Here is a 12,639-nt window from a genome sequence, read left to right as displayed (position 1 = left end):
GAGATTCTGGAGCTGGGCTGCAGAAAGAGTCAGTCACAGCCTGAACAGGCACCATGGGGATGAGCTGACTCACTTCTGAAGCCAGGTTGGGCCCCAAATCCAGGCTCCACTCATCCACCAGAAGGCCAACCCTCCCCCCCCAGAAGGCATCAGCTACCCAGGGCTGAGTTACCTTACTTCTAAAAGGCTGCTGGACCCCTCATCTGTCCCATGGGAATAAGATGTCCTGCCCTGCTCCAGCTCTATATGGTTCTATAAACATAGGACTCCCCAAATTCTAGCCAAGCCTCCAGGCCCCTAAGAAGGAAGCAGCAGCCAGACTCTGGGGGGGGGGCTGAATGAGCCCAGGCTGAGGGACAGGACCCCTCTGGGCCCCCCTTTCCCCTTCCAGGAGGCTCCAGGCACACCTGAGGATGCCTGGTAGGTCTCTCCTCACCTTCACCCCCCCACACCAGCTGCCACCCTGACCACCCCTGCCAGGGAAGGGGACTTCTGCTTCTCTGAACACTTGTCTCCCCTCCCCCCCATCAAACTGCACAGACTTCGGAGAACAGCGCTTGTGTCTCAGGTTCTTCATCTACTCGATGTCCAGAACAGTTATTGCACATGGGAGCTTTTGAACAAACACTTATTTGTTGAATGGAATCCCAAGACAGCTGATGGGGACAGCTAGCAAACTGGGGGGGTGGGAAGGGAGGCCGTTTAAGAGACAAGTGGTCCAGCGCCCAAGTTGTGGATATAACCCTGTAGGGCAAACAGTGGACAGAGGGCTGGGCCTGGAGTCAGAAAGACCTGAGTTCAAATCCAGCCTCAGACACTTACTATTTGTATGACCCTGGCCAAGTCACTTAACCTCTTTTGCCTCAGTTTCCTCAAATATAAAATGTAGATAACAACAGCACCCACCCTGCAGGGTTTTTCTGAAAATCTAATGAGATAATATTTAGTGCATTTTCTGGTCCGAAGGAGGAGCTGCATAAGTGATTCTTCCCTTCCCGCCCATTACCACTGGATTCAAGATCAAGCACTTTGGGGAGCACGGCAGTAGAGCTGACAATCCACAATGTATACCTGAATGCCGTACAAACACAAACGCCAGCCTACCCAAATGGTGTAAACACACAAAGAGGCAAGTTGCTGAAGGAGCTTCTTCATCCCGGGAGGTATTTAAGCAGAGCTAATGAACTATTTCCAGATGATCAGAGGCAGAAAAGGCTCCCTTGGCTCCCCTGGAAGCCTCCTGCAAATTCTCTTCTCTGCCTTAAAGCTCTTGGTCTGAGGGCTATGATCGCACACTTAGGGATGGAGGAAGCCTTCTCCAACCTCTCTTTGCAGATGAGAAAGCCGAGGCCAGAGAAGTTAAATGATCTACCTAAAGTCGCCAGGACTTGAAAGAACCCCAGAACCCCAAACCCAGCACAGCTTGAGTTTTGTCTCCCCAAAATAATTGGGGGGCAAGGGAAGGAAGCATGGAAGGTGGGGGAAGGGCTGGGGGCTCAGAGGCAGCTGCTGCTCTCCATGACGGGGCAGCCAGGCTGGCTCCCTGCTGGCGGTTCCCAGGAAAATTGCTGCAGGCCAGTCCAGCTGTTCTGGGCCCCAGGGAGAGCCAGACCTGGAGTGGTTGGAAGCCAAGAGGAAACAGAGAATTACTGGGAATGTAAACAGAAAAACAGGATGGCCCTTCCGTGGGGAATCAGGGTGAGTGAGCTGGGGTGAGCTGGAGAGAAACCAGAGAGAAGGATGGGGGGTGGGGATGGGCCAGGGAGGGTCTACATATCCCTACAACTCCCCGACTGGATGCCTGAGCACAACTGCAGAAGCAGCTGGCAGAGTGGGGAGTGTCAGTCTGGGCTTGGAAGCTCACTCCTCTCTAGCTACTGTATGACCTTGGACAAGGCATTTCATTCAGGGCCCTCAGGGTTCCTGAATATAAAACCAAGGGGTTCTAAGGTTCCTTCAATTTCTAAATCTGATGAATGCTTAACTAGGGGGTCTGGCTTGGAGGAAGCCCCAGCTAACACATTCAGCAGAGCCGCTGGGGAGCCCAGCCAGATAATCATCTAATTGAGGGGGAGGGGGGTGCTGGGGAAAAGGCAGGAGTAGAGACTTAACCCTCTCACCTCCCCCTACCCCACCCACCAGCTCACTTCCTTCCTGACGCAGAAGTAGAAGTCTATGAATGAGACCCAGCCAGGCTGGGGAGCAGAGCCGAGATGTCCCAGGAGCAGACTTCCCAAATATGGTCTTAAGCCTGCCTCCCCTCTGGAATTACATCCTGTCCAAAAGCTGGCTGCTGTCGGGGAGAGGGGGGGCGGGGAAGGGACCGCCTACAGCTGTGACCCTAGAACACAGGCGCTCACTGCTCCCCTCCTCTCTCTATCACACCCACCCACCCCAGGCTTCATTTCCATTTTGGGTGGCAAGCTCCCACCCCTCCCCCTACACCTTCCCCATGGACAGGAAGTGCCTAGAAAGTGAGTCAGAGGGAGAATTTCCCCTCTAGCCCAGTCAGAGGCTGACAGTCCCTAGGACTAAGGGTGGGGGTCCGGAGGACAGCAAAGTCCAGCCCACCCTGGAGACAAAAGGGAATTCCCCTTCAGCAAAGGCCTCCAGGCCCAGGCAATGGAGAACCCTGACAGAAGCCTCCTCATCTAACCCAACTCTGGATTGCTCAGGAATTAAACAGACCCATTCACTGTGGCCAGCCTCTGTGCTCCTGGCACAGGGATGCCTTCCATCCTCAAAAGGGCCAAGAATGAACTCTGGACAGGAAGTGCCTAGGGACCCCCCACAGGACACCAGGTGAGAAGCACCGAGGTCCTAAGGAGTTAATTTCTGATTGGGTGCCCAGATCTTTTGTTTGGCTGGCCCCTCTTTCGGCTGGCTGCACTGTGCTCCTCCACCCCCACCCATGAGATCATTGTAATGTCTGTGCAGGTCTTGGCTAAAGACTGCTGCTAATTGTATAGTCTATTCTGAGGCCTTAGACCTTGAAGGCTGAAACTACCTTGGGGGCAGGGAAGGTACTTCCATCCTAGGAGAGGAACTCTTCAGGTTCAGATTACGGCACACACAGCCCTGCTCTGGGAGGAGGTGGGGCGGGTGGGGGGGGAGGCGGGGGACAGGGACTACGGGCACCGAATACTGGGTAAACTATCAGACAGGGTAATTTTGTTGCTAAGTTTACTAGTTTTCCTTTCTTACAAGAGAGGGCACATATACTGAGAAATGAAAAAAAGATGGCACATGAAGTCAAATAAAACAGAGGGCTTGGACTTGGAATCTATGAAATGAAACCTGGCCAGCTCCACCACAAAACACCTTCATTTGGGAGCCCCTGGGATTCTGGGAGGGAGGGACTTGCTCAGGGTCACACAGCTAGTAAGTGTCTGAGACTGGATTTGAACTCTGGCCCTCCTGATTCCAGGACCTAGGCTCTATCCACTGAACCACCAGTTGTCTCTACAGCACTGGCAAGTCCCATCTCCTCCCCAACCCTGAGGAGCCCGAGCTCTTCACCTGAAGCAGTGTGGTGCGATGAATTTTGTATTTGTATACAATTGTATCACTGCACTTGGAGGCAGGAAGAACAGCTTTGATTCCTGCCTCCTGCCTCCTAGACTGACTAGCTCGGTGACCCTAGCCAAGTCACTTAAATTCAGTCTCAGTTTCCTGTTCTGTAAAACGGGACCAGGGAGGCTATGGGGATCAAATGAGAGAGGGGATCATGAAACATCTGGCAAATGTTCAAGGGTGCATCAAGGGGGTTACTACTGTTATTGAGGACTCTCAAGGTGCTGGATTTCCTCTCTTGGGCTGCTACTTGGGCTGGCATTTCAATGGGCTGGGACTTCGTAGGGCATGTGCCCTGTGCCTCAGAAAAGGGGAGTTGGGAGCAATGCCATGGACTTCTTTCCATCATGTCTTCTCATTGGACCAAGAGTCAGGAGTCATGGGTTCTCACACAGGTTCTACCAGAAACATTACTGTGTGACCCTGAACAAGTCACCTCATTACCCTGGGGGCCTCCACGTCTTCATTCTCCAAACAAGATTTGGACTAGAAAGTCCCCGAAGGTACCTTCTGTCCTGAAACTGGATAACTCCACTTCTCCCTGGGGGCAGACTCCAAGCTGTGGCTGTGGGATCTCTGGGATCCAGACAGCAGGTGACTAAGTCAGGGCCTCATGATCTTGGGTGGGCCGTGATCAGAGCTAGGCCTGAATGTACCTGTATGGTCACAACCTCCTCCCCAGGCCCTTGGCTTTTCAAAAGAAGGAAAGGCCGAGTCTGGTGATCAGACTGATCAGAAAAGAACATCAGCCCATGCTGGTTGGAGAATAGGGAAAATACTGGGCAAACTGAGGCACTGCCTCACCTGAACTCTGAGAGGAGGCCAGCATGGGCTAGGCATCCTGCTGCAGTCAGGTGTACCTCCTTACCTGGGGAGCTGACAACATATATAGCCATATCCCCTCTGGCCAGTTTGGAGGCCGGTCTATTCCTGCCTCTAGCCCTAGAGCTGGCCCCCTGGGAAGTGAGCAAAAAATCCTTATTAAACATTTAGGATGCTGGAAGACAAATGAGGGCTTCCTCATCTTTCTGCCTGAAAGAAAACCTTGGACAAATTTCTTGGACAATGTACAGAGTTTCTACTTTCAGAAGACCCTATGAGAAGCCTGGACTGGTCAATTGCCTAGCCCACCTCTGGATCCTGCTCACCTGCCCAGGCTTTCTCTCCTGCCCAACAGCCAGGCAGAAAGAAGCTCTGGGTGTAGACATGAAGGAGCTCCCCTCCCCCTCTCGGGCTAGGACAGCAAGGGGGGTCCCCAGTGGGCACCAGTGCCAAGTCGCCACAGTCAGAAACCTTCCACCAGCCAGCTTCACGTGGAACAACAAACCAGTTGTTAGCAAACGGGTGTTCAAGGGGCTGGGTGCTGAGGGCTCTCCACTACAAATAATGTGGCTCATTGTGTCCTACAAGTACATCTCGGGGAGTCCTCAGGCAACACAGGCCTCCAGACCCTTCTCTAACCGAGTGCCTGGCACTACACACACACACAGAGCGACCGGCAGTGGCCTCCATTCTGGAGATCCAGGGAAAACTGGACGTTTGCCACCAGGGAGTAAGTGTGACTGCTTGGTGTCTTTGCTCACTAACTGGGCTGCTGGCTCCAGCTGTGACTGGGCCTTCAGGTTGCAGTTTGAGGCTCTAAGTGTCAAAGGGAAGTGAACCTGGGATTTATTGAAAACAAAAGAGCCTGGACTGAGGTACCCAGAGCAAGCTGGGGAGGGGGGAAGGAAGGAGGGGGTGAATTCAGGGGTTGGGAGCAGGGGAGCAGCTCCGAATGGTGGCAAGAGGCCTGACTTGGGAAATCGGTCATCTACCAGTCCCCGAAAGAGCTGCTTTATCTCACAGGCCTCAGTTTCTCATTTGTAAAATAAAGACACATACACACCCTGCCTACCACACAGGGCTGGCTGTATTGATGACCAAATGAGACCAGCCACAGAATTGTGCTGTGAACAACGAAATATGACTATTACTGGGAGAAAACTGTTCGCCTGCCAGTGAACAGGAAATCTCTCTTCAGTCCTGTCCCTTCCCTCATACACAGAGCTGTGCTGTGAGTACAGATTGTGGCTGACTGAAAATCTAAAAGCCTCAGGAGTAGGCCAAGTACAATCTTCTGGTTTTTTCTGGTTCATATGGTTTCTAACCTGCTGCTGGATACCGGCTGGACTAATTTCATAGGAGAGGCAGGGACCCCAGGGCAGAGGCAAGAATCTGTCTTCCACCCCCACTCCACACCCCCAAGAGGTTCCAGTTCTGGAACTCTTCCTGAGAGCTGAGAGGTCCCTGGCCTATGGGTCCAGTAGGGACATCTACGGAACATGGCCAAAGAACATTGCTCACCCCCTTTTCCAAACTATTTTGTCACAAAGGACACAGGCTGCCTCACTATGGCCTTAGAGAGGATGAAGCTGTATAAGCTAGATAGGAATTATAAATAAATTATGAGAGCTAGAAAAATGCAAATATTCACCTAAGTATGTTCCAAGTTATCAATGGGAAAGGATACAACTGAGAGTAAGAGATGGGGAACCCCAAGCCAGGGCACCGGACCAGGGGAGCCTATGGCCTGCAAAAACCCAGTATTCAACCAAAAGGGCTTAAGCCTAAGGTATTGCCTGCCCATGCATGGGTTTCATCTTCCTTATGATCTATTAGGCAAACAAAGAGAAGTGAATCCATCATGTCTTCAATCAACTAAGCCACAATTTGTTCTTCAGGACTTAAGGGAGACATATCTGTGCCTACAGGGCTTTGCATGTAGTAGGTGTCAAATAAATGTTCCCAGGATGCACTAATGAATGAGAGCAAATGGGGCCTGCACCTTCCCAGAAGCTAAATGTTACCTAGGAGAGGGAAAATTCTACTCTAGTCTCAGGGAGGAAAACCAATCAGATGAGCTGGAAAAAGGACCGAAAGCAGCTGCAGCTCAGGGCCTGGTAAAATCCAGCCTCTCCTAGCCTGATCCAGAAAGATATCACCGGTTAAGGGGCCTCCAAACCAGGAAGATTCTGGCAAGAAAATCTGCGTGTCATCAGAGAACTCCAGATCTCAGGGCCTGGAGCATAAGCAGCAAGGGGGCTTGGGTCAGCAGTTCTGGAGATGGCAGATTTACTGGCCAAATCTCTGCCTCTTGCTGCCTCCCTTTCAGCCGGTGTGATAGCTTCTCACTGCCCAGAGGGCTGAGGGCCAGGATGGAGTAAACGTGGAGCTCAGAGCTTCTGACTAGTGCTCTGACTTTCAAGAAGGGAAGGGACAATGAACCAACTTCTAGCCCTTGTGGTCTTCCATACCCAGCAGCCCAGAAGCCCCTACTCACTTCCTCCCTACACCTAGGAGGGCCAGACATCCCCCTCCAAGTGACCGATAAATTCGCTCTTGCCTGCTCCTGCTATGCCGGGCAAGGGATGGGATGGAACATCCTGCAGGAGGCCATTTCTCAGGCTACAGGATGGAACCCTTTTCCAAAGGGACCTGGCAGCACTCGGCTCCTGTTCTTGGCTAAGATCAACAAGGGGACTGTGTCTGGGAGAAGCCCAGGCCGTTAACTGCCTGCCACACAGAGGAGCCCTTTGTTTGAGGGAGAGCAGAGACGCCTCCGCCTAGATCTGTGCTCTCTGACCTCAGCTGGGGTGAGCCTGGAAGGGCCTTGGGTGAGGGGGTTCCCATCTCCAGGGCTCGGCAGGGACACAATAGGGCACACTGCCTCTGTACTTGCCAACACTGCCCTTACCACCAGAATCACACAGAATGCCTGAGCTGAAAGGGGGCCAGCCACCTGACTTGTTTTGATAGATGAGGGTGACTTCACCAAGGTCACAAGCTGGTCAGAGCCAGGATTCAAACCTGGGCCTTCTGACCCCACATCCAGTGCTTTCTCTCATGGCACACTCCTTCCTATGTGCCAGGAGTCCACCACCAGTTTCAATGGATCAATGAACATCTCAGACAGACTCTTGTGAGGATAGTCCAGAAACGGCTTCAATCCTCAATTTCTGAGAAGTCTTCTCCAATCAGGGGAGATGATGAATCTGGAAGCACACGTGTGGTGGGGTAGGGGACCGTGTGAAACCCAGAGAGAGTGGCAGGCAGGAAGGAGCCACAAGTCTATACTCTGTCCAGGCCTTAGTGCTACTCCTGGAGGATCATGGGAGAAGAGGATAAGCCCTCACCTACCTCCTGACAGCAGAGAGGCCCCAGTCAGGCAGATAATACCTGAGCTCTCTAGTGCTGGTCTGAAGCTGCCACAGGGAAGCTCTTCTCCTTCTCCTCAATTTTCCTCTCAGTCACAGCTTGTGCTAACAGGTCTAGGGTATTTGTGGAGATAGGAATGAATACCTGAGCCGACCACAGTGGGTATCAGAGGCACACACACAAGGCTAAGTGGCCCCTTTCCTACTTCCAATAAGGATATGCAGGGGGCTGGCAGACAGGGCAGTTTAGAAAAGGGAGGGGGCTCATCAACTTTTAGCTTCCTCCCTTACACTCCCTCTCTTTCTGGTACTTCTAAGGATACCAAGGGGCAGCTAGGTGGCACAGAGGACAGTGTGCCAGGAATCAGGAGGACTTGAGTTCAAATCTAGCCTCAGACACTCACTAGTAGCGTGACCCTGGGCAAGTCACTTAACCCTGTTTGCCTCAGTTTCCTCAACTGTAAAATGAGCTGGAGAAGAAAATGGCAAACCACTCTAGTGAGTGCAAGAAAACACCAAAAAGGGTCAAGAAAGTTGGGCATGACTTAAATGACTGAACAAAAAAAGCTGCCTGGCCTCAAAACCGGAGATTTTCAAGCTGATGGCAAATCAAGTGCTCCCTCCCCTTGACTTTAAGTCTCTTCGGCTAGTTAAAAAAAAAAAAAAAGGTCCCCCCAACACCCCTCCCCCTTTCCTACATGGGTGTTCTGGTTTTGTTAATTTGAAAGAGACATTATCTACAGAGACTACAGAAGTACCTGGAGAAAAGGCTGATATTGGACACCACCAATACAAGGACACACATTTGTTTTATTATTAATGCTAATGAAGCTGGCTACCACGACCTGGAGGCTGGAGGCAGAGGCCGACAGAGGAAACACTCAACTCTGAGATCATCTAATTCTGTAGTTCTCAAGCTTTTTGGCTTCAGAACGCCTTTACGCTCCTAACAATTACGGAGGCTCCGCCCCAAAGGAGTTTTTGTTCCTGTGGGTTACAGCTTTTGATATCTGCCACGTTAGAAATTAAAAGTGGTATCCCTCTGAAATTACATCTCTATGTATTTATTGACCCGTGTTCATGCTGCTCTTCCACCCCCAAGACTGTACAGCTGAGGGGACAAGCATCACAGATCTAAGGCTGGAAGGTACCTGAGAAGCCAGACGGACACACAAGCAGTCCTGGTTAAGTGACTCGCTAAAGATCACAGAGACAGTTCAGATCAGCAAGATCCGAACAGAAGCCCTCGGTCTGCCTCCGGTGACAGCACTTCACCTCTCTCACTCTGCCTCTGTTTCCTTTACTTCCCCTTCTGTCAAGTACAGCGCCAGGCACAGAGCAAAAGCAGACTACCCAGGCAACAGAATTACTCCTGGTTCACTAGGTACCTCAAGGGTCAGCTCTGTAGCCGGAGGACATTTGCCACCAATGCCTCAGCTTCCCCATCTGTGAGATCAAGGGAGTTGCTAGACCAGATGGTTTCTAAAGTCCCTTCTTTCTCCAATCTCCAGAACCCTAAGTGTGTTCACTCCATCCCTCCCAAAGGTGCACCCTCAGGGAGTTATAATGTACAGCATTAAAAAGAGCCCCGGCCGTTCCAGGGAAACACGGAAAGTTCAGTTTAGACGAGGGCACCACCTTCTTCACGCTTCCACCCTCATTTAACCTGTTCCGTGGCCTGGCTGTGCCCTCGGCAGGGCCAAAAGCCAGCCAGTGAGGAGCTTGTGTTGGCTCACCGGGGCCCTGGCAAGTAAACAGTCAGCCCACAAATCTCTCCAGCCCAGACTTGCCTCCTGCTCCAACACCTGTACTGACTTTCTGGTTCTTGAACAGCAAAGGCTGCGCCCTTGGGGCATGGAAAAAAAAAACACCCCAGCACAGGCAACCAACTCCCCAGCTCCTTGGCATCCCTCAGGGGAAGGGGTGCCGAAGAGAGAAGCAGGCAGACTCTGATCCATCTTCCACACCCCCTGTTCCTGGGAGCTGGCCCAGCCTGCCTCTACTCCACCTGCTTCTACAGCTTGAGCTTCCTTCACCCTGCCAAAAGCACCTTGATAAGAGCTCATGGCACACCTGCTCCTCCCAGCTGAGCATGGCACTGCCCACACTCCAGCCTATCTCATTGGTTCTGACCAAGTTTGGGGGGGAAAGGGAAAGGAAATGGGAACTCTTACAGTAATACTGGAGCAAGGATGGGAGTGGGGGTGAGGTGGGGAGAGCATCAGTCTTGTATCATAACCCAGCATCAGGAGCCTATCCCAAAGTTGGCAACCTGCTAGGCCTCAACAGCCTCCCACACCTCTGATTTCTAGTTTTCTATAAAGATATAAAGACATAGATAACTATCATGGGCCTAGGCCTAACTAAGAGGAAATAGACAAACATAGGAAAATGAAGATTTTAGGAGGTGAGAAAACACCTCGAAATCAAATGGCATCTGGATACAAGGTCACTGTAGGAATGGGGCGGTCCCTGCACAAGACACAGGACACCCTAGCAGGTCCTGTCTAGTCCTCTGGTTCCTTCCAAGAGTACCGAGATCCAGCCTACACCTGGTGTTTTGCAATAGCAGGTAGAAGGAGCAAGAAGCACGGATGGCTGCGAGTGAGACTCCTCCGATTTCCCTCCCTTCCTCCCCTTGCTAGATTAGCAGGGCTGTGTTCCCCGGGTGAATCATTAACAGACTCCAGAGCCTCTGACGTGCACAGGCACTGTTTATCAGCCCGACTGATGTCAATCACTCACCACTACTCCACCAACTCCAAAGGACCCTCCCACCTCCACCCAGATGGGCAGGAGGTCATGAAGGGGAGGCCCAGAGCCACAGCCACCTCCTCCCCTAGCAGAGCCAACGGCAGGCGGGTCAGCCCAGAAAAATCGACCACTAAAGCAGGACCCCAGGCTTCATTCAACCCCGCCCCCCGCCGGCAACTTTTCTACCTTTCTTGGCAAACCGAGCAGTCCAAACCTTCGGACAGCTAAAATCTGAGGTTAGGTGGGGAGGGGGGCGCTTTCTGGTACGCACATTTAGCCACGGACCCCACTTCTTACCACCTGGGCCTGAGCCAAGGGGAACCCCGGTCCCCCGGCCTGCTCTGGGCTGAAGGGCGGAGGGGTGTGGAGGACCAGGGAGCCCCCAGATGCTGTCGGCCGGGTGTCGACGGGTCCAGAAAGAGCGATCACCTGAGCCAGAGCCCACCTAGGCTAGGCTTCCCCGAAAGGATTCCTAGCAGGAAATGCCACTCGTTTAACCCCTTCTCGCCCGAATCGCGACTCACAGCAAATGGAGTGGGTGGGTGCTCCCCTCCTCAAATCAAAGCGGGGGGTGTGTTCGGGAGGGCAAGGGGGTGTGCGGGAAGGAAAGGAGGCTGTGCAGGAAGGAAAGGGGGGGTGTGAGGGAAGAAAAGGGGGGTGTGCGGGAAGGAAAGGGGGTGTGCGGGAAGGAAAGGGGGTGTGCAGGAAGGAAAGGGGGGTGTGCGGGAAGAAAAGGGGGATATGCGTCCTTCCCCGAAGCAAGGGGAGTGTGTGTGCAGGGAGGGGTCCTATGGGAGGGGGTGCCCGCCCTTCTCCGAAGCAAAGGGGTGTGTGATGAGGAGGGGGCTGTAGGAGGGAGGGACAAAACAGAAGGGGTGTGCGGAGGGAGGGGTCACAGAAGAGAAGGGTGGGCGTCGTGTTCGGGGCGGGGGATCACCTAAAACTGGTGTGCGTCTCCTTCTCCGAAGCAGAGGGGCAGGGAGTGCTTGCCCGCGGTGGAGGAGGGACAGGAGGAGGGGGCGCGCCCCTCCGGGAGGCAGAAAGGGGGTGTGTGCCGGAAAGGAGGGGCGTACTCCGGAGACCCTGCTCCGCCAGGTCCCAGCCCGGGCCCGCTCGCTCGGGCTGCCCCGGCGCCTGCCCCGGCCCCGATCCCGGCTCCGATCCCGACCCCGACCCCGGCCGCACTCACCAGGTAATTCATTTTCTCGGGCCCCGGCCCGGCGGCCCGGGCCCTGCGGGGCAGCAGCGGGAGGGTGGCTGGGTCAGGGCGGCCCCGGCTCCACGGCCCGGCTCCTAGCGCATCGCCGCCGCCGCAGGGTCCCGGCTCCCGACGCGCAGCGCTGCGCCAGCACACTGCCCGGGGCCGCCCAGGGGCCGGCGAACCTTCTGCCTTCACTGCCCAGCCCGGCTCCCGGCATGCCCGGCCCGCTTCCCCATTGGCTCTCGAGGGCTCCTCATGCAAATGAGCCGCCGCCGCGGCGCAGGCTGTCCGAGCGCCCGCCAGCCTCCCGGAGCACGCTCCCCTCTTCGGACTGGGAGCGGCGCGTGCGCAATGGGGGCTGTTTGAAGGGCGGGCCTCGGAGCACGTGCCGGCCCCGGGGGCCTCGAGGGAGAGGGCAGGGGCCACGTGACTGGCTCTCTGCCGCCAACCCACCCCCTTCTCACCTTCTCCCTTGCACCTCTACCTAACTGAAATCGGGGCTCCGGGCTCACTGCCCTAAAGTTCATCCGCCTTTATTAATGACTCTGGGTCTATGGGGTGCTTGTCTCCCAACGAGAATGGCCCATCTCCCACCTCCGTGCTTTAGGCCACAATGCCTTCTCCCTCACTGCCGCCAGACTCCCCTTGTAGACTCGGCTTAAGTCTGGTTTCTCTTTCTTCTAGATTCACGTTCTGCAAAAGGTCTCTCCCTCTCAGAGACGACCTTCCATTTACTCTGTATCTAACCTCTGTTCCCAATTACCTACATATCTCTCTGGCATTACAATACAATACACATTTATTAAGTGCCAACTGTGTGCCAGGCTAAGCACTGGAATGAATTTGAACTCTTTGAGGGCAGGGGCTAGTTTTGTCTGTGTTTATAAACCCAGGGTTTTGCACAGCGGCTGGCAAATA

The 12,639-nt window shown here is 53.9% G+C and overlaps 1 protein-coding gene across 2 annotated transcripts in view; it reads right to left on the bottom strand.

Moving 5' to 3' along the window:
- Positions 1-12,639, bottom strand: part of BCAR1 (BCAR1 scaffold protein, Cas family member) — a 106,611-nt gene that overhangs the window by 27,511 nt on the left and 66,461 nt on the right. Inside the window, exon 1 of one of the 2 annotated variants that reach the window (XM_036751523.1) lies at positions 11,710-11,873. The exons of the other annotated variant lie outside the window; for it this stretch is intronic. Within the exon in view, the coding sequence (XP_036607418.1) occupies positions 11,710-11,721 (12 nt within the window). The 5' untranslated portion in view covers positions 11,722-11,873. Of the gene's footprint in view, positions 1-11,709; positions 11,874-12,639 lie in introns of those variants that run through there. 2 annotated transcript variants of the gene reach the window in all.

This window comes from Trichosurus vulpecula, chromosome 3 (assembly GCF_011100635.1).
Source record: "Trichosurus vulpecula isolate mTriVul1 chromosome 3, mTriVul1.pri, whole genome shotgun sequence".
NCBI lineage: Eukaryota > Metazoa > Chordata > Mammalia > Diprotodontia > Phalangeridae > Trichosurus > Trichosurus vulpecula.
The sequence above is the reverse complement of the archived record's forward strand: the minus strand, read 5'-3'. Positions and strand labels throughout refer to the sequence as shown.